Source organism: Anomaloglossus baeobatrachus, chromosome 8, assembly GCF_048569485.1.
Source record: "Anomaloglossus baeobatrachus isolate aAnoBae1 chromosome 8, aAnoBae1.hap1, whole genome shotgun sequence".
In the NCBI taxonomy this organism is placed as follows: domain Eukaryota; kingdom Metazoa; phylum Chordata; class Amphibia; order Anura; family Aromobatidae; genus Anomaloglossus; species Anomaloglossus baeobatrachus.
Genome location: NC_134360.1, coordinates 177,255,078 through 177,276,420, shown reverse-complemented (window position 1 = coordinate 177,276,420; position 21,343 = coordinate 177,255,078). Strand labels below are relative to the sequence as shown.

Genomic DNA, 21,343 nt, shown 5'->3' with positions numbered 1-21,343 from the left:
TTGCAATCAATCTGAAGAAGGCACAAACAGGAAGAAAGTTTTCTTTCACAGGGACATTATTGGCCATATCATTAAAGGGGTATTCTCAAGTTTAGGAGTTCTATCCATGGTAGACGGAACTATTTACCGATTGCTGGGCATCCAGTCGCTGAGACCTTCACATATCCTGATGTGAAGACCCCAGAGTGAATGGAGCAGAGGTCGATCATGCACACTGATCTTACATTCATTCTTAACAGAGTGCCAAAGATCAGCAGTGTAGCAATTGTCAATCTCTGATGGTCCCATTAAGAATGAATGGAGTGACAGTGCGCAGGAAAGGCTATCGCTCCATTTCCATGGGCCCAGATCTTGGGATCGGTGTTGGTAATGGCCTCCAGTGGTAAGAACTGAAGGTGTGGCATCATTTCCCAAAATATAAAACAGCAGCCACTAGTGGTCAATCAGCAGAATGCAAGACTGGCTTTTTTTTTTTTTTTTTTTTAAATAAGGTGACATTTGTCTACAAGTTGTGTCTGAGAGAAACCAAGGAAAAAAATGGTGAAAACATACCCTGCTGTAACTAAATAAAAGCATAGTGCATATAAACATAGGGTACTTAGTAAACACTGTTTTTTGATCAAAAAAAGTTGTGTCTGGTACTGCAGCTCAGTCGCACACGTTTCAGTAATGCTGAGCTGCAGTACCAGACACAACCCAAGGACAGTTTTCACGCAGGAGAAAGCAGCCATGTTTTTATAATCCTTAACCCTAGAACGCATACCTGGGGCCTCGCAGGCCTGCTAGTTACTTGTTTTCTTTTTTTCTGCAAAATTACTTGTTAACTTAATGTTTTGAAATATTCACATCTCAAATAAACTTTGAAAAGTATTTCTATTTGAGTTACTCCATGTTATTTGCACACAGGCCTAAAAGGCCCCAGGTATGTGAAAGTGTAGATTTCTATGGTTGCACGTTCTAGGGTTAACAAGGCCCTTAAATGAGGGGAAGTTTACAGCAAAACATACCTTCAGGTTTTAACTTCTCAAGGAACCATTTTCTGCAAAACAAACAACAACAAAAAAAAAAACAACCTCCCATTAGTTGTTTTATATATATATATATATATATATATATATATATATATACTAGAAGGTGGCCCGATTCTACGCATCGGGTATTCTAGAATTTACGTATTGTGTAGTTCATGTATGATTTTTGTTATATATATATATATATATATATATATATATATATATATATATATATATATATATATATATATATATATATATATATATATATATATATATATATATAGAGAGATGTTGTTGTCTGTAGTTACCAAGTGTTTGTGTAGGCGCTGTACATGTTCTGGGTGTTGTCTGGGTGTGACGGGGGGTGAGAGCGGTGTTGTATGTGTGTTGCGTGTGTTGCGTTGTTTGTGGAGCGCTGTGTGTCTGTAGCGTTGTGTGTGTGTTGCGCGGTTTGTGTGTGTGTGGTGTGTTTTGGGGGGAGGTATGTTTTGAGCAATGTGTGTGTTGTGCGGTATGTGCGTATATTTGTGTGTGCCGCGGTGTTTGTGTGTGCAGCGTTGTCTGTGTGTGCAGCGTTGTCTGTATGTGTGGGTGTCTGTGTAGGGCAGTTGTTTGTGGTTCCCAGTGTGTGTGTGTGTGTGTGGTGTGTTGTGCAGTGCGCGCGTGTGTGTGTGTGTGTGTGTGTGTGCATCAGCCTCTCTTCTCTCAGCCTACCTCTCCCAGCCTCCCTCCTCCCAGCCTCCCTCAGCATCAGCCTCCCTCTCCCAGCCTCCCCAGCATCAGCCTCCGCCAGCATCAGCCTCTCTCCTTCCAGCCTCCTCTAGCATCAGCCTCCCTCTCCCAGCCTTCCCAGGATCAGCCTCTCTCCTCCCAGCCTCCGTCCTCCCAGCCTTCCCCAGCATCAGCTTTCCCCTCCCAGCCTCCCTCAGCATCAGCCTTCCCCAGCATCAGCCTCTCTCCTCCCAGCCTCAGCCTCTCTCCTTCCAGCCTCCCCCAGCATCAGCCTCTCTCCTTCCAGCTTCCCTCAGCATCAGCCTCCCCTTCCCAGCCTTCCCCAGGATCAGCCTCTCTCCTCCCAGCCTCCTTCCTCCCAGCCTCCCTCAGCATCAGCCTTCTGCTCCCAGTCTCCCCCAGCATCAGCCTCCCCATGCATCAGCCTCCACCAGCATCAGCCTCTCTCCTTCCAGCCTCCCCCAGCATCAGCCTCCCCTTCCCAGCCTTCCCCAGGATCAGCCTCTCTCCTCCCAGCCTCCTTCCTCCCAGCCTCCCTCTCCCAGCCTCCCTCAGCATCAGCCTTCCGCTCCCAGTCTCCCCCAGCATCAGCCTCCCCAAGCATCAGCCTCCACCAGCATCAGCCTCTCTCCTTCCAGCCTCCCCCAGCATCAGCCTCTCTCCTTCCAGCCTCCCTCAGCATCAGCCTCCCGTTCCCAGTCTTCCCCAGGATCAGCCTCTCTCCTCCCAGCCTCCTTCCTCCCAGCCTCCCTCAGCATCAGCCTTCCCCTCCCAGTCTCCCCCAGCATCAGCCTCCCCAAGCATCAGCCTCCACCAGCATTAGCCTCTCTCCTTCCAGCCTCCCCCAGCATCAGCCTCCCCATGCATCAGCCTCTCTCCTTCCAGCCTCTCTCCTTCCAGCCTCCCCCAGCATCAGCCTCCCCTTCCCAGCCTTCCCCAGGATCAGCCTCTCTCCTCCCAGCCTCCTTCCTCCCAGCCTCCCTCTCCCAGCCTCCCTCAGCATCAGCCTTCCGCTCCCAGCCTCCCCAAGCATCAGCCTCCACCAGCATCAGCCTCCCTCGTCCCAGCCTCCCCCACCATCAGCCTCTCTCCTCCCAGCCTTCCCCATGATCAGCCTCTCTGCTCCCAGCCTCCTCCAGCACGCCGTGCTCCTCTGCCGACACTCACACACCCGATCGCATCCACTCACACACACCCGATCGCATCCACTCACACACACCCGATCGCATCCACTCACACACACCCGATCGCATCCACTCACACACACCCGATCGCATCCACTCACACACACCCGATCGCATCCACTCACACACACAGACACTGACGATATCGCACATACGCGCTTATACTCACAACATCCGGGGATATCACATGCTTCTGGCCATGTGATCCTCCGGCAGGTCCTGGAAGATCACAACAGCACAGTATCGAGGCCGAGAAGCAAGCGATATCCCAGGATGTTGTGAGTATGTGGATGCGATGTGATGTGTGTGTGTGTGAGTGTGATCTGATTTGTGTGTGTGTGTATGTGTGTGCTGTTATGTGTGTGTGCTGTTATGTGTCTGTATTTTCCGGCGCTGCAGGACCTTGATGTGTGGATGCGATGTGATGTGTGTGTGATGTGTGTGTGAGGTGTGTGTGAGAGTGAGTGTGAGCCGCTGTACACTGTTAACTATGATACACATCGGGTAACTAAGGGACCTTAGTTACCCGATGTGTATAATGGTTACCAGCTTTCACGGCCTCCGTGAAGATCCCAGCATCGCAAGGTTATGTCTGGCGCTGCTGGGATCCTGACGGAGCCGGTGTAGAAGCAAGCGATATCCCAGCATGTTGTGATGTGTGAGGTGTGTGTGAGAGTGAGTGTGATCTGATGTGTGTGTGTGTGTGTACTCACCTGGGAATCGGGGCTCCGTGTCAGTTGGGCCAGAGCGAGCGTGGATTGCGTGAGGGGGGCAGGGCCTGCAGAGAGCCGGGGCGAGAGGCCAATCCGTGTGGGGGGGGCGGGGCCATGGCGAGCCCAGCGGCCAATCAGCTTTGTGTCACCGTAAGGACACAATTTCGGAGCATGACAGACAGACAGATAGACAGACAGAATAAGGCAATTATATATATATATATATATATATATATATATATATATATATATATATATATATATATATATATATATATATATATATATATATATATATATATATATATATTGTGAGACTGTGACCGGGGTTATCTATGACGGCCGGTATGTCTCGCCCCGGTTGTGCTCACTCCATGATAATCCACTATAGGGTTAATGCTGTTTTCCCTACAGGCTGAAGGGAGGGATAAATAGATTCAGGAACAAGGGCAGGTGTGCCGGGTGTGAGGGGGTGATCACATCTCCCTGAGTTCTCTGCCGGAAAGGCACCTATGTACTATTGTGAACTTTTTCTTTGGAATAAACCGTGTGCTGTGAACCTTGGTGCCTGGATCCCGTGTCTTCTGCAGCGCAGCCGACGACGCTACCTCACATATGGTGGAGAATGCGGGCAGGACAGCCGGTGAGGTGTAGCATCCATCCCTGGTGACCCAGCTGCGCATGTCCTGGATTCGAGCGGCTATACTACAGCCCAAACCCGGCGACGCCATGGAGGACATACTAAAGCATTTGGCTCAGGCTAATGCACAGCAGCAACAGACCAATGCACACCTGCTCCAATCCTTGCAAATGCAGGAAAAAAAATTCCAAGAACAGATGGATCAGGCCAATGCACGTCAGCAGCAATCCTTGCAAGTGCACCAAGAACAGATGGAGCAGGCCAATGCACGTCAGCAGCAAGCCTTGCAATTGCAGGAAAAAAGGCACCAAGAACAGATGGTTCTCCTGGCCAAGTCGATCCGTGCCAGACCGGCAGCAACAACCCCGGGACCGGATGACGACGGCAGCGTCCGGAAAGCGGTGAGACAAGCGTTGCAAAAGATGACCCCGGGTGATGATGTGGAAGCATTCCTGGCGGTGTTTGAGCGGGTGGCCGAGCGGGAAAAGCTGCCGACCCCGCAGTGGGCTGAGGTATTGTCGCCCTATCTGACGGGGGAACCCCAAAAAGCGTACCTGGACCTCTGTACCGAGGACGCCATTGACTATCTGACCCTGAAAGCCGAAATACTGGCTCGATTGGGGGTGAATACCTATGTACGGGCTCAGCGGGTAAATCAGTGGTTCTTTGAGGAAGCCAAACCCGTACGCTCCCAGGCCTATGACTTGTTGCATCTTGTAAAAAAATGGTTGCAGCCTGACACTCTGAGCCCGGCGCAAATGGTGGAAAGGGTAGTAGTGGATCGTTTTGTGCGCACTTTACCCGTCACCGTTCAACGGTGGGTCGGACAGGGTGACCCGAGTACCCTGGACCAATTAGTGTCCCTGGTAGAGCGGCATGTGGCTACGCAGGACTTGATACGGGACACTGAGACTTTGCGTACCGCCCGTCGGTCCGATCCCTCCAAGCCTAGGGCCAAGGACCCACCGCTGACACCGGTGCGGGAGTCCGCTACCGTCCCGTCTGAAACCACACCCTCCGTCCCTGAGGTCCGGAAAACTACGTACCCTAAACGACAACTCGTCAAGGGGGTGTCCTTCCCTATTAGATGTTGGCGGTGCCAGCGGGTGGGACATATGGAAGCCCAGTGTCCACTCACCCCGGAGCCCATGGATTGTGGGGTTACCCGGCGGGGTTCAATGTATGCTCAGGTGGTGTGTACCGCTGACCTGGTCTACCCAGAGACTGAGCCCCACTTGTGCCAAATTCAGGTGAATGGATGTCCGGTTACAGGCTTGTTGGATTCCGGAAGCTTAGTGACCCTTGTGCGTTCAACCCTAAGGGCTAAAGTAAAGGCCACAGGACGTACCGTGGGGGTGGTTTGCATACATGGGGACCGCCGAGACTATCCCACGGGGATAGTCACCATCACAGCACCTTGCGGTCAGGTGCAACATGAGGTGGGACTTATTAATACTCTTCCCTATGATGTGATCCTAGGAAGGGATCTGCCCTATTTTTGGACTTTATGGAAGGGACCTCATAAGTCCTCTCAGATATTGGTCAGTCCGGGACCTGAGCCCTACAATCCTGAATCCGGGACGCCTGCCGTAGGGGTCCCCATGATAGGGACAGGATGTGAACCTGATAGGTCGCCCCTAGAGGTATTGGCAGGAGAGGCTGAGACGGTCGAGCCCATCCCGGAGTTGGAGGCGTCCCCGGATACGTTTGGGACAGCCCAACTCCAGGACCCTACGTTAATACATGCCCGGAGTCGGGTGACAGTAGTTGACGGGGTGGCACAGCTGCCTGGTGCCCAGGTAAGATACCCCCATTTTGCTCTTAAGCAGGATTTACTCTACCGGGTAGATGAAATACGGGGCGTAGGGGTGGAGCAGTTGGTGGTGCCCCAGCCGTATCGCCGGTGGGTCCTCGACTTGGCTCATAAACACCTGATGAGTGGTCACCTAGGGGTCAAGAAAACGCAGGAGCGAATATTGCAAAGGTTCTATTGGCCCGGGGTCTTTGGGGAGGTAAAACGGTTCTGCGAAACCTGCCCGGAGTGTCAGCTTACCGCACCCCTGACCCACTTTCGCAGTCCGTTGGTACCGTTACCCATTATAGAAGTCCCTTTTGAACGGATAGGGATGGATCTGGTGGGGCCCCTCGTAAAGTCTGCTCGAGGGCACCAGCATATCCTAGTGATCGTTGACTATGCCACCCGGTATCCAGAGGAGATACCTCTCAGACATACTGCAGCCAAGCTTATAGCTCGGGAGTTGTTTGCTGTGTTCTGCCGGGTGGGGTTGCCCAAGGAGATCCTTACGGATCAGGGGACCCCATTCATGTCTAAAGTGACCAAAGAGCTATGCCGGCTACTCCAGATCAAGCAGTTGCGTACATCTGTGTATCATCCTCAAACGGACGGTTTAGTCGAGCGTTTCAATAAAACCCTGAAAACCATGCTAAGAAGGGTGATCTCAAAAGACGGGAAAGACTGGGATATGATGCTTCCCTATTTGATGTTTGCCATACGAGAGGTGCCACAGGCATCCACGGGGTTTTCGCCTTTTGAATTGTTATACGGGCGACATCCCCGGGGATTGTTGGACCTGGCAAAAGAAACATGGGAACAAGAGCCCACCCCCCATAAAAGTGTGATCGAACACATTTTAGGTATGCAGAACCGCATAAGCGCGGTCATGCCAATTGTGAAGGAGCATTTACAGGAGGCTCAGGCCGCGCAAAGCGGCCGCTACAATAGACAAGCCACCGTGCGAACCTTTAAACCCGGGGATCGGGTGTTGGTATTAATCCCCACGGCGGAGAGTAAATTCCTGGCTCAGTGGCAAGGCCCCTACGAGATAAAGGAAAGAGTCGGGGTGGTTAACTATAAAGTATTGCAGCCCGGTAGGCGGAAACCTGAACAAATATACCATGTCAACCTATTAAAACCTTGGCAGGAACGGGAAAGCCTGATGGCTGTTTTTTCCCCACCTCCCTCCTCTTCGGGTCGTTCACCTCCGGCTCCAGCGACCTCCGGAGAGGACGAACCGGAAGTAAGGATTGGAGAAGCCCTCACCAAGCAAGAGGCGAGAGGCCAGACGGTTGGTTCAGCAGAACCCCGATGTCTTCTCCGAGCTGCCTGGTAGGACCAGTCTGATACGACACGATATTGTCACCGAGCCCCACCTGAAGGTACGCCTGAAGTCATACCGGGTACCGGAGGCTCGACGACAAGCCATATCGGAGGAAGTAAAGACAATGTTACGCCTGGGGGTCATCGACAAATCCCGGAGTGAATGGGCTAGTCCGATTGTCCTAATACCAAAACCCGATGGCTCCTTAAGGTTCTGCAATGACTTTAGGAGATTGAACGAAATATCCAAGTTCGATCTCTACCCCATGCCCCGGGTGGATGAGCTGATTGATAGGCTGGGACAGGCGCGATATTTTACCACGCTCGACCTGACCAAGGGGTACTGGCAGGTGCCACTAACGGAGTCCGCCAAGGAGAAAACCGCTTTTGTTACGCCGGAGGGTCTCTTCCACTATGTTGTCTTGCCTTTTGGGTTACATGGCGCTCCGACCACGTTCCAGAGGTTGATGGACTTAGTGCTGGAACCCCACCAGGCGTATGCATCAGCGTACCTGGATGACATCATTATTTACAGCTCCGATTGGCAGACCCACTTGGAACAGGTACAAGCGGTGGTGGACGCGCTTCGAACAGCCGGATTGACAGCCAATCCCAAGAAATGTGCATTGGGACTCACGGAAGCCCGCTACTTGGGCTACGTGATAGGCCAAGGAGTGATTAAGCCCCAAATTAACAAGGTTGAGGCGATCCAGAAGTGGCCTAGACCCCTGACCACGAAGCAGGTTAGGGCCTTCCTGGGTATCGTGGGGTACTACAGGAGGTTTGTAAAGGATTTTGCGGGACTATCAGCCCCCTTGACGGACCTTCTCAAAGGCAAGAAGTCCGTCATGGTGCGCTGGACTCCGCAGGCCGAGGACTCCTTCCGGGCCCTGAAGGAGGTCCTGTGCGGACAGCCCATTCTGGTCAACCCTGATTTCCGGAAGGAGTTCATTGTACAGACTGACGCCTCGGAGGTCGGCCTGGGGGCAGTGCTGTCTCAGGTGGTTCAGGGGGAGGAACACCCCGTCACCTTCTTGAGTAGGAAGCTCACCCCTCCCGAGCGGAATTATAGCGTAGTGGAGAAGGAGTGCCTGGCGATCAAGTGGGCCTTGGAGTCCCTACGCTATTACCTGCTGGGACGGCAGTTTCGCTTGGTGACGGATCACTCTCCACTGGTCTGGATGAGGTCCGCCAAGGAACGGAATGCCCGGGTTACCCGGTGGTTCCTTTCTCTGCAGAACTTCCGGTTTACGGTTGAACACCGGGCCGGTAGGTTGCAGGGCAACGCCGATGCCTTGTCCCGCGGCCCGTGTTTGATGGCTGGAGTTCAACCCTGCACGCTTGAACTGAGGGGGGGGGTATGTGAGACTGTGACCGGGGTTATCTATGACGGCCGGTATGTCTCGCCCCGGTTGTGCTCACTCCATGATAATCCACTATAGGGTTAATGCTGTTTTCCCTACAGGCTGAAGGGAGGGATAAATAGATTCAGGAACAAGGGCAGGTGTGCCGGGTGTGAGGGGGTGATCACATCTCCCTGAGTTCTCTGCCGGAAAGGCACCTATGTACTATTGTGAACTTTTTCTTTGGAATAAACCGTGTGCTGTGAACCTTGGTGCCTGGATCCCGTGTCTTCTGCAGCGCAGCCGACGACGCTACCTCACAATATACACACATACACACATACATACACACACACATATATATATGTGCTGGACACAGAAAGTGTAGAGTACAAGACACACGCTCTGCTGCGCTACTCCAGGATAAGCCGGAAATGTTTTACCCAAAAATATTATTGGTAAATTTAATTTACCGACAAGCAAATTTCAAGATTTTATCTGCTATCAAAATCTCCTGTAAGATTCTAGTATCTAGCAGAATGCACAGACGTGATATATGTCATCCACTTACATATAGGGGCCGGGAAGACCACCCAAAGCGTTAAAACATAAGCACGTGTCTTCAACAATGACTGGACCTTGGATCTGAAATCAAAAAGTTCAGAAATCTTAGTTTTATAATGTTAGAAGCCTGTATGTCAGTGTTTTCTTCCAGGAGAAGAAAGTCCAATATTAGGCATACAATGAAGTATCCTGCATGTGTCGTTTAGCGCCATGTTAATACATAAGGTTTTACTTAAAGGGATGTACAAAAACTCGCAGATAACGGGACTGCTGGAAATGGTGGAGTGCTGTATTCTGCCTTCTCCAGCAGTCCTGTAGACAATGAACAGAGTGGAGGACGAGCACGGGCCCCTGCGCTCTATTCAAGAAGAGTCTCATTATAGGAATGTACGGGGACCCAGCAGACGGACCCCCAGTGATCAAGAATAGCAGATAAAAGGGTTTTCCCAAAATCATGTTATGTGTAATTTTCTATACCTGTTTTGCGGCCTCTTTACACTTTTGAATTGAAATTTCATCAGGTTCTCCTTGGTATTCAGGCACTAAAATAGAGGGAAAAAAACCCCCAAAACTTTGATAAGTTACAAAGTGAGGAATGGGGGGGACATTTCTAATGTTTCACTATGTTAAATTTTAAGCTGTTTACCGTGCGGATGCACAAATAGCGTTAGAGAATAAATGATATAATATAATGTACTAGCTGTAGTGCCCGGCGTTGCCTGGGATAGTAAGGCTATGTGTCCACGGTAGAATGTACCTGCAGATTTTTCTGCATGAAAATCCGCGACTTTCGCGGCAAATCCGCACACGCGGATTTGCCGCGGATTTACCGCAGATTTTGATGCGGATTTTTTTTTTTCCCCATTCTATACCCACAATCCGCACCAAAATCCACAACAAACAATTGACATGCTGCAGATTTTTCCGCATCAAAATCCGCGGCAAATACGCAGCGGAAAAATCCGCAGCATGGACACAGCATTTCCAATATGCCATTGAAATGGCTTGGAAGTGCCGCTGCTGCAGATTTTCGGGAAATCCGCGGTAAATCCGCGGCAAATCCGCGGCAAAATCCGCGGTAAATCCGCAGCGTGGGCACATAGCCTAACTGTCTCTCTCCCAGTCTCTGTCTGTGTGTCTCTGTCTGTCTCTTTCCTTGTCTGTCTGTTTCTATCTCTCTGTATTTGCATCAGTCTATCTGTCTCAATCTCTGTATCGGGCTGTCTCTTTGCCCGGCCTGTCTCTCTGCCCGGCCTGTCTCTTTCTGTCTGTCTTTTTCGGTCTCTCTCTATCCGTCTATCCTCTCTTATACTAACAGTTTATTTTGTTCCTATAGCAACCACTGACAGTTGCTATTTATAGCCTGCAGCTCTCAGCTCCATTCAGTTTAATGGCTGTAGGATTTTATAGCGTAACAGGGTTACATTTTCCCACCCAAACATAGTCTATGACATTTCCTGAGTCACATGGGGCGTCTGTGCAAAATTTCATGATTGTAAATGCGACGGTGCAGATTCCTTTAGCAGACACACACACACACTCTGAGCTTTATATATTAGATATACACATACATACATACACACACAGGATGCACCGCTCAAAATTAACAATTGTATATAGCATAAGGTGCTACTGTATCCATAAAAACAAGAATCAACGTATAGCGAGGGGACGTTATCCCTGGGGAAGCTGTATTGTTACAAAGAATGCACAGTTCAGGAGACAGGAGCGCACACAAAGCATAGAGAAGGTTTTCTATTGAATCCATAGTCAGATCAGCGAGCGCTCGTCTTATGAGTTCTGCACTTACAGGGTTTTTTGGGAAATCAGTGGGGAAATCTGAACCCAATCCCTCACTGATCTGCTTGCAATAAAAAAGACAAAAAAATAAAAAAAAATGAACAAAGGTTTAGTTACTATTTAACACAATTTTGTGGGTCAGTATATATTATAGTGATCCCAAATTGATCTTGTCTTATTGATCTGATGAATAATGCACTAAAAAACCCCTAAAAGACAGGACTTTGCATCTACATATTCAGAGAGGCACAAGGATTCCATTTTTTCAATCAACTCAGCTATATGAGAGCTTATTTTTGTGAGACAAGCTGTATTTCTCCCGGGTGACATTTTTGGGTACATATTTTATCTACATTTTTGGCAGAATGAAGGAACAAAAAGTCCAAATCTTGCTACAATTTTTCAAAATAAGTGTTGTGCGAGTGTATACATATTTTCATAGATATGGTTTTTTTTTGTTTTTAACATTTTCTTTTTTATATTTCTGATACGCTAAAAAATGTGTTTCATTAAAGATCAGCGAATTAAAATGATACTGCTGGCCGGGTCAGGAGACAGGCACATGGCTGCAATCACATTTTATAGATGTGGTAGAACTTATTAGAAAGTTTAAAAAACTGGATGGGTTACAGATCTATGTAGGCAAACTAATCTGTCACCCAATTCATATCATGTATTTATATTGCCCAAACTGCAGTCCGCATGGATCAGAGCCCGGATGCACCACTGCAGCCAGGTATATTTTTAACTCAAATGCTCAGGAGTTTCCAAGAAAAATATACTGTACAGGACTTTAAAGATCAGGCCGGGGACCATAGTTGGAGACCAGACTAATCTGTCGCTGCCCCAGCCAGTTTCTCCCAGGGCGGCCGCCAATGATTGACATGTCTATTTCAGTGTGTGTCATGTTGCCGAACAGGAACCGGAGACCCTCAGAAAACTCTATAGTAACCCTGACTAGTGAGGGGCAGGTGGGGTTCACTAGCCCTCACCGCTGCACTAACAGCACACCAGGGAAGAAAAGACAAACAGGGGAAAATGAAACAAAAGGTTATAGCCTGAGCACAGGAACATGACTTGCAGAACCTTCTTTAAAGGCGGCCAGGAGACAAATGACTTTGTATCTTCAGCTGGGAATGCTGGGATACACTATTTAAAGCTGAAGGGCGTGACTACTTAGTAAGTGCAGCTGATCACTCAGCAAGTTACTGTTTAGCAAAAGCTGCAGTAGAAAAACTGGCACTTAACCACTTCAGTGCCAAGAGAAATGAAACCCATTTAAATAAAGGGAGCCAGATGAGAGGCTCCAGTCCAGGCTGTCACTGGTCTCTACATGCAGGGAGACGATTGTGACAGTGTGACCAGTCAAACCTCTACAGCGGCTCGCACTGCTGGTCTAGTCTGGTCTCCGGCCGAATCAATAAAGCACAGTTTGTCTGAAACATTTCAGAGAAAACCATACCTGCATGCTATTCTGCAGTCAGGCTATAACTCCTACGGTTTGCACAGTATGAATTGTTGTGATTCAGTGATCGAGGAGGATCAGAAAAAGGACAAACACTAGGAAACCCAGAATGTACCAGAGTGGTTGGAATCTCAGTGAACTGCAGACCTACCACTAACTGACAACTAGACGTAGCCGTGGGACGTGCCTACAATGACCTGGTCAACTAGACACATCCGGAGAACTCATTTTTCCTACAAAGAGAAATACAGGAAAGGCTAATCTGCCACGGAGCAGTCCCCAAAGATGTAGATAGCCCCCCACATATAAAGATTATGGTGATGTAGGAAAACACAATACACAGGTAGAAAACAGATTCAGCAAAGATGAGGCCCAAACTATCTAAATAGGAAAGGACAGAAAAGAGCACTGTCTGCAGCCGTGCAACACCCTAGAAAACGAACCAACACGACTGATATGGAAAAATACTGAGCTCACACGGACTCTCCCCCACTATATCAGTACTCTGGTGTTACTGGGATCCAAACAAAACACTAATATAGTGGAGGGACTGAAATAGTACCAAGCATGACAAAACAAAATACATGTCAGAATATGGCGCAAGGTACACAGACATTCCCAGCAGGGAATGATCCAACTGCACCCAGAACTCCACACAGGCAAAATAGGAATAAGCCTTAGTACCTAAACAGAAAAACAACAAGAAGGTGGAAACCACCAGCAGAGGTACAAAGACCAAACTTATCTGAAAGGAGTTCTGGTAGACACAGAAGGAAGGGCTGGCTTCAGAATGTCCTTAGCACACAGTAGACAACATTGAGCATCGGCCAGGAATAAGAGAACACTACTCAGTTATATAGGCCAAGTCAGAAGAACCTGATTGCCAATCATCCCCAGCTGTCTGGTTTCTATTCAGCAAGCAAACTTCACTACCAGCATTGACCACAAGAGGGAGCCCCAAACTGGAACCTAGTCCAAATGTATTCACAACAATGAATCAGGTGACAGGTTCCCTTTAACTGCAGCATCTATAAAGGTAAAGTGTGGGGATGGCAACTAGCGGGCTCTAAGTTGTATATTACAGCCGGCTCCTACAGGCAGAACTTCTATTCTCACCATCTATGGGACATATATAAATTTTTGTTTTTGGGAACTTGTTAAAGTACCATATAACAACTAGCTTTAGTGATCCCATGATTTCACTTATATGGACAGATTCATTAACACCAGCATTTCTGTAGCCAGACGGTTTGGACAAAAAATCCTCCTGCAATCAGATGCGCCAAATTCAGTAATGAAGGTGCGCTTTTATAAATTTGGCCGATCAACAGAGGCTGCCATGAACCAGAATTAGAAGGAAATATATAAAGGAAACCGGGTGTCACGCCGCGCTTATCACCATTCACACCGAATAAATTAGTCCATGTCTTTATTGAAATTGCCAAGTACAGGTCAATGCGTTTCGGAGGTCGCAGCCCCCTTCCTCATGACATATAGCAATGACAAGCATAATCCTGGATTTTATTGAATTTCAATAAAGACATGGAATAATTTATTTGGTCTGGATAGTGATAAGTGTGGCGTGACACCCGGTTTCCTTTATATATCTCCTTCTGAATATTTTGGGGCTGCAGCTGTTTTCACCTTGCGACTATGCGAGTATAGGAGTTGTGACTGGCACAATCCCTGTAGGCGAGTTTACCTAATTATCAATCTTTGGTGTTTTATCTGGTAAGACCCTATTGCGCTACTTCTCCATAGCTTCTATATCCTGATCGATGAACCAGAATCAGGAATATACTCCAGTTACTTTGTATAGTTTTCATCACTTGTCCGGCAGAATCCTCCTGAGCCGGCAGGTGAGGATCAGTCACCACCTGCATTTGTAGTTCCTGGGATCTGCACTACATTGTGGTCTATGTCTCCATGTATCGGGAGTCTCCAGGAATATACTTACAGTCAATTTTCTTAGCTACAAGTTTACAAGGGAATTTATCTCCGAGTATCTGAATCACCTGCGGATACAGAAATGAAGGCAAACTGGTAAACTGGAAGTCGCCTTGTTGCCATGTTCGCTTATGCCATGTCTTCTATACATCACTAGATACAAGCTCTTCCAATAGACAGTCAAAACGAGCTCACTGATGGATTCTTAGTTAACTCATACTGCAGTCAGCTATAGACAGTAGGCTATAGAAGGCAAATAGAATACAATTTTAATGAAACTCAATTACAAATACTAACAGTCAAAAATATATGCATGCCAGTAAGAAAGAAAGAAAGTGTCCCCAACATTGGATAACCCCATTAATTATCCTGGAGGTGAGATCTGTTGGCTGCTCCTGATTTGGATAGACTCATTAAGAATTTGATGTTGGGTGCAGCCAAAAGAACAAAGTGGGAATGACCTATCGCCTTCCAAAAAATACAAATATTGTACATGGGGCGCACAGACATCAACCATAAGGGGCCCTGTGGCCGGCACTAGTCTGCAGGGAGAGGGGGGCCACTGTGCAGACAATGCTATGCATTCAGGGACATTAGATCAGGACATCTTGGGGGGAATAGAAGATATTCCAAGGATTGTTCAGATTTTGATGGGCGCATCACTTTATGATCTGTGAGGAATAATGAAGGAGTAGTGCCATATCGCAGTCACTGGTTTTTCCACCAGTGAGGGGGGGTGTGGACGGCTGCCGGATGTGCGGTGGGTAACATTAAAGGGAACCTCTCACCACTTTTTTGGCTATAAGCTGTGGCCACCACCACTGGGCTCTTAGATACAGCATTTTAACATGCTGCATATAAGAGCCCAGGCCGCTGTGTACAACATAAAAATCACTTTACAATACTCACCTAGGAGGTTGCTCCGGTGCAGACTTGTCAGATGGGTGGTGCCGTTCTCCGGGACCGGCGCCTCCCCTTTCGGCCATCTTGGTCTTCCTTATTCTGAAGCTGCGGTGCATGACGTGTCTACGTCATACACACGCGTCGGCACTGAAGTCCTGCACAGGTGCACTACAATACTTTGATCTGCCCTGAGCATGTCAGATCAAAGTATTGTAGTGCGCCTGCGCAGGACCTCAGTGCCGGCACGTGTGTGTATAACGTAGGATGCGTTATACACACCGGCTTTAGAATAAGGAAGACCAAGATGGCCAAAAGAGGAGGCGCCGGTCCCGGAGAACGGCACCACCCATCTGACAAGTCTGCACCGGAGCAACCTCCTAGGTAAGTGTTTTTTATGTTATACCCCCGGTCTGGCCTCTTATATACAGCATGTTAGAATGTTGTATATGAGAGCCCAGTGGTGGTGGCCACAGCTTATAGGCCCCAAATCTGGTGACAGGTTCCCTTTAACCCTCTATTTTGGCCTCAATGAACAACTTTTGTTTAGTTGCCGCATTCTAGAAGTTGTCATTGTTTTTTTCTTTTACCTACGTAGTCTGTTTTTGTGGGATGAGTTACATTTGTCAGCGGCACCATCTTAGGCTTCTGCCACACTCACGTGAAATTCACGCACGTGCCGAAAGACACGTATTTCCCCTGCGTGTTGCGTGCAGGTAAGTACGTGTCTCTGGTACGTGCGGGACACGTGTGTTCTACGTGTGCTATCCGCGATAGCACACGTAGAACCGGTAATTTACATACTCACCTGGTCCTTCCTGCTGTCCGCGCTGCTGTCCGTGGTGCTGATCCTCGGTCTCCAGCCCTCCCGTCTCCCCGCTGCTGCTGCTGCCAGGCAGTGAAGTGAATATTCAATGAGAATAATGAGCGGCGGTCGGCAGCAAGAGGCAGCAGTGGCAGAGACAGGAGGGCAGGAGAAGGTGAGTTAATGTTTTTTGTTTTTTTCACTGACACGTGTGTTTTCTCCGGCGCGTGTCACACGGGACCGCATCCACACTACACCCGTGTGGTATGGGTGCGGGCCGTGTGACACCCGTGCTGCCAGAGAAATCACTGACATGTCAGCGCTTTGAAAAACGCACACACGTACAAACGCACACGGACACACGTTCCGTGTGGTTTTACGTGTGTGTGCCTGCTACAATAGGGTAGCATTGCTGTACGTGTCTCCGTGCCGCCTGTACGTGTAAAAAATGACAAACACGTGCCGGCGGCACGGATGTGTGTCGCAAGCCTTAGAGTAAATATAACTTATTAAACTAACCCCCCCCCCCAAAAAAAACAACCTCCATAAACTCCACTCTTTTCACATGGCTGCACTGAGAATGCGTTCACACGGTGACTTTATTCAGTGGCTCGATGATTTACTTAGGACGATTATAGCAATTCCATATATTTACAGTTTTAATTAGCTTTTATAGTGTTTGTTATTCACGGGACTTGTACTTTTCAATTACATCATGTATTTTACCTTAAAATGTACTGAAAAACAGGAAAAAAAATTCCAAGTGGGATGAAAAAGTGAAAAAAGAGCAATTCAATTATTTTTTGGATTTAGCTTTTACGACATTCATTGAGTGGTAAAAATGAGCTTGAGACATGACCGTCCACGTCAGTCCCATTATGGCGATACCAAATAGGCATCAATTTATTTTCTATTTGGGCGAAGAAAAAAAAAAATCTGAACATTGTAAAAAAAAATATATACATAAATTTTCCTTTGTCACCATTTTCCAAGTCCAGTAACATTTTGTTCTTAGGGCCAGGTGAGGGCTGATGTTTTTACTTGTACCAATTTTGTGTACACAAGATACTTTTATTTTTTTATTACTTTTTTTTTTAAGGGAGGTGAGGTGATAAAAAAAAAAAAATGCAATTCTCGCATTTTGATTTTTTTTGCATTTTTTTTTTTGCTGCAGTGTATAGGGCAAGGATTGGTGTGGGCATCCAGGCACTGCCAACAAGGTCACAGATACGGCATAAGGCCCCCTTCACATGTCAGTGATTCCGGTACGTATGACTTCCATTTTCATACGTACCGAAGACACGGACATACACAGGCCTAACAAAATCAATGGGTCTGCGCACACATCAGTGTTTTAACAAGGATTGTGTGGCGCAGACGCATGCCCGTGTGATCCGCACAGAGACAAGTCCGTTGTCCTCCAGCAGATGTCACACGGACCACACAGTGATGTGATCAGTGTGACACGTACCGGAGAAAACATGTATATTTGAAATAAAATGATTTTCTATACGCACCTGTCTCCAGCACTGCTGTAACTTGCTTTCAGGCCCGCTCATTATGCTCATGAATATTCACTGCACCACGGACCCAGAAGCAGCAGCGCTGGGGACAGACGAGTAAAAAGTTCCACGGATAGCACACGGTGAACACTAGTGTGCCAAAATCACGGCACACGGATGGGCCATATGCACTTTCAACATGACCGTGCCAAACACAAATGTTTTCACGGACATGTCAAGGTGCCTAAAAGGGTTTATTAAAAGCAATGCATTTCAGAAATTAGTTGCTTTTGCTAAACCCTTTTCTCCAGTACCTACGATACCTGTGACCTCGTTGGCAGTGCCTGGATACCACTGCTATGTGCCACTTAAAAGCCGCTGTAAGATATTGTCAGCAGCATTTAAATAGTTAACAGCCACAGACAGAACTCAGCTGTGGTGGCAGTGGTTAGAGACCGGTGTCGGATGTGTAATACAGCCAGCATCTGGAGCGCAGCTCCTGAGCTCTCTATAACTGTGGCCGTCCCCTTCTCAGGACGGTAGTTAACGTCCTAATGCGGGAAGGAGTTAATGGACCAGTATGATCCACAAGACAGATAAGAATAGGACATGCTTGGAGTCTCATGGATCTATTTTGTAAAACTGATGTGTGTGCGGATCAGTGAGACTCTTCGGGTCCATGCGCGATCTGAGAAAACAACAGACATGTGAGTGCAGCAGTACACTGACAGGCCGACTAGACGTCAATTCACATGTATGGAGCGACGCCGTGCACGTCTAGTTGGAATGTGTCTGGAAGTACGCATATTATATAACTATGGTCACATGGCCACCGATACCGAAGGATCCTGACAGTGTACGGTGCGCACACTGAAAGCAGTCAGAAGTCTGCAGTCACTCTATAACTGAGGACATTTATCAGACAAATGGAAAACCCCTTTAAGGGGATTAAGACATTTTTCCAAGAGTAACTTATTGCCTGTCCACAGTATAGCGGATCACCGGAGGTTCCACCACTGGGGGACACCATCAAGAATAATTCAGGCTGTCCCGTGTCCCCCTTTACTGGCAAGCATACACTCTGCTCCTGCTATAGGGTCTAAAGATGTCAGCTCTCGGCTATTGCTGTTCCATGCAAATGCCGGATCTAGGATGTCCTTATTGGTTCCTGGTGGGGGGGTCGCAGTGATCAGTAACCTATCATGACTCAGCCCCTTTAACCCTACAGATCATAAAGTGATAGCACAACCAATTGATAGACCATACCTTATCCCTTTAAGAGTTTAGGGACATTTAAAAACATATATATTTCAATTTAATTTCCTATAGTAAATTCAGATAATTCTTAAAGTTTGCTGAGGAGCGAGAAGAGCAGGAAGAGGCATAGAAAGCTTCCTACCCCCTTGGAAAAAAAGTCTGCTTCTATTCCCAGAAACAGCGCCACTCTGACACACAGGCCAAGTCTGGTATTACATCCAGGACTCCTGCAGGTCACGTCACACGTGTGTAATAATGGACATGGCTTCCTCTACCCCACACAATGCTGAGCCTCCCCAATGTCTGCCCATTACCCCCACTAACACTTACCTCCTCCAGCTTCTTGGCATTGCCAGTCACAAACACCACACTCCTTCCAGTCACTGCAGCCATCTCCACACTTCACATGGGCATCCAGCAACCTGCCCCCTCCTGCTGCATCCCCCACCCCCAAACGACACCAGGACCAATCAGAATTCACCTCTAGCCAATGACTAACACGACCTGGAAGTGCTTGTGTTCCTATACAGAACTATCATGCTATGAGCTTGATCTGCCACTAGATGGCGCTGTGACCATGAAATAAGAAGCTGCATGGAAGGAAATAGCTAGTTATTCATCATTATTGCATTTGCATGGGGGTTTTTTTTTGTTGTTTAGTGATTTTTTTTGTTTGCACCTCATTCATCTTTACATTTGCGCCTTTTTTAAGTCTATTTTATGTGTTTGTCAGTTTTTTGTTTCGATTTGCCCCTTTTTCAAGTCTATTTTCTATGTGTTTGCTTGTTTTGTTTGGTGTTTGCCCTTATGTGTGTATTTTAGGCTTTCCCGATGTTTTCAGTGTCCTTTTGGACTTGACTCAATAGCTCCGATTCATTATTTCTTTTTCTTTCTTTTAAAGTCACTTTTTTTTGTCTTGTGCGGTATTTGTTGCTGTTGTTTGTGCCAGATTCATGACAATTGTGCATGCGGGTCGTGAATTTTGCACAAAATAAGTCTATTTTCTGTCTTGAATTATTTTTGCAGCTTTTTAGCACACAAAGTCGCATGTTTCGTGAAAAATGTCACAAAAATTACCCAGAAAACTGTCACACTCAAACACCCCTGGCCCCGATTCATCATTGCCTTTGCGCTTACCTTTTTGTGTTTTTTGCCTTTTTTGAACTCTATTATATATATATATGCTTGCGTGACGCCAACGTTTTCAAGGTGTGCCTCCCCTGCAGCAGTCGAACTGCTCGGATCCGGGGTTGCTGTGGCTCGAGGGTCTCCGGACCGGGGGGCTTGTGGCCACTTTGACGTGTAAAAGGGGGGAATATTTACAAGGGAGAGTTCATGACGCCACCCATGGTTCGCGGTAAGGTGAGTGCCGATGGGAGATGGAGCGGGGCAGCCAGATGGTGATCCCTCCACAGGTAGGGGAGACCCCGGGACTCTTGAGGATAGGTGGAGGGTAGCGTGGTGCGGGCTATGCAGGCAGTACGCAGGGAGAGCAGTGTACTCAGACTGTGTGGATGTTGGTGCAACCATTAATCAGTCTCTGACATAGAAGTAAACCAAGTCTCTGGGTGCCGCTGCCACTCGGGGGAGCTTGTCCGGGAATCCGTCCCCGCTGGTATTGTTAGTGGTCTGGAGCCTACCTCCATGCACAATTGTAGAAGTTCCTAAGTGACCCTTCGGTCTGAAGCTGTTGGGGTCTCGCTCCCTATGTTGAAATAGTGAAGCTGTGCTCTCGATGGCTGACACTTGGGATTTCAGTGGGCCTCATAAGCTGGAAAGCGCTATCCCCCTCGTTGTGTTGGCGCCTTCGATCTCTGAGCTCTTGGGGAAAGTTCATAAAAAGACTATCCTCCACAGGTGAATTACCATGTTGCGTGAAGCTACTCCCTGATCTAAGGTCCTGTACCCCGCCGTGCTCGGTACCGGTCCGGTTACTGGACTTTCCGGTGCTGACCGTTCTCCAAAACTAAGTCTGGGCACCCTTCTCCAATACCCTGCGAGCAGGTCTCCGACTCCTCTGGTCCCAGACCACCGTCTGCGACCTAATCAAAGTCTCCCAGGAAGCTACAATTCCCTCAGCTCCTCACTCTCTGAGGGCTACTACTGAACTTCAGTGAGCTGCTACTCCCAGCTCCTCAGTCTTTGGGAGCTACTACTCGACTTGACTATGACCCTCCCACCAGTCTGCCTGACCCCTAGGCGGGTGGCCCTCTTCCAGCTAGACCACCCACTGGTGTGCCTGACAGGGTGTGGTGTGAGGTGTGGTTAGGATTTAACTGCTGATGGGAAACAATATCAGACTTAAGGCTGCTTTACACGCTTCAATTTCTCGTGCGATCGCATGTGCGATCGCACCT

General features: G+C 48.1%; 1 protein-coding gene across 1 annotated transcript in view; it reads right to left on the bottom strand.

The window, feature by feature from the left end:
• The window catches only part of ITPA (inosine triphosphatase), a 43,875-nt gene extending 24,444 nt beyond the window's left edge, over positions 1-19,431 (bottom strand). The window contains exons 1-5 of the mRNA XM_075320994.1: positions 19,317-19,431; positions 14,533-14,590; positions 9,788-9,852; positions 9,318-9,391; positions 1,008-1,039 (exon numbers count right to left, since the gene is read on the bottom strand). Coding sequence (XP_075177109.1) covers positions 1,008-1,039; positions 9,318-9,391; positions 9,788-9,852; positions 14,533-14,590; positions 19,317-19,379 — 292 coding nt within the window. The 5' untranslated portion in view covers positions 19,380-19,431. The remainder of the gene's footprint in view (positions 1-1,007; positions 1,040-9,317; positions 9,392-9,787; positions 9,853-14,532; positions 14,591-19,316) is intronic.
• Between the last annotated feature and the right edge of the window lie 1,912 nt (positions 19,432-21,343).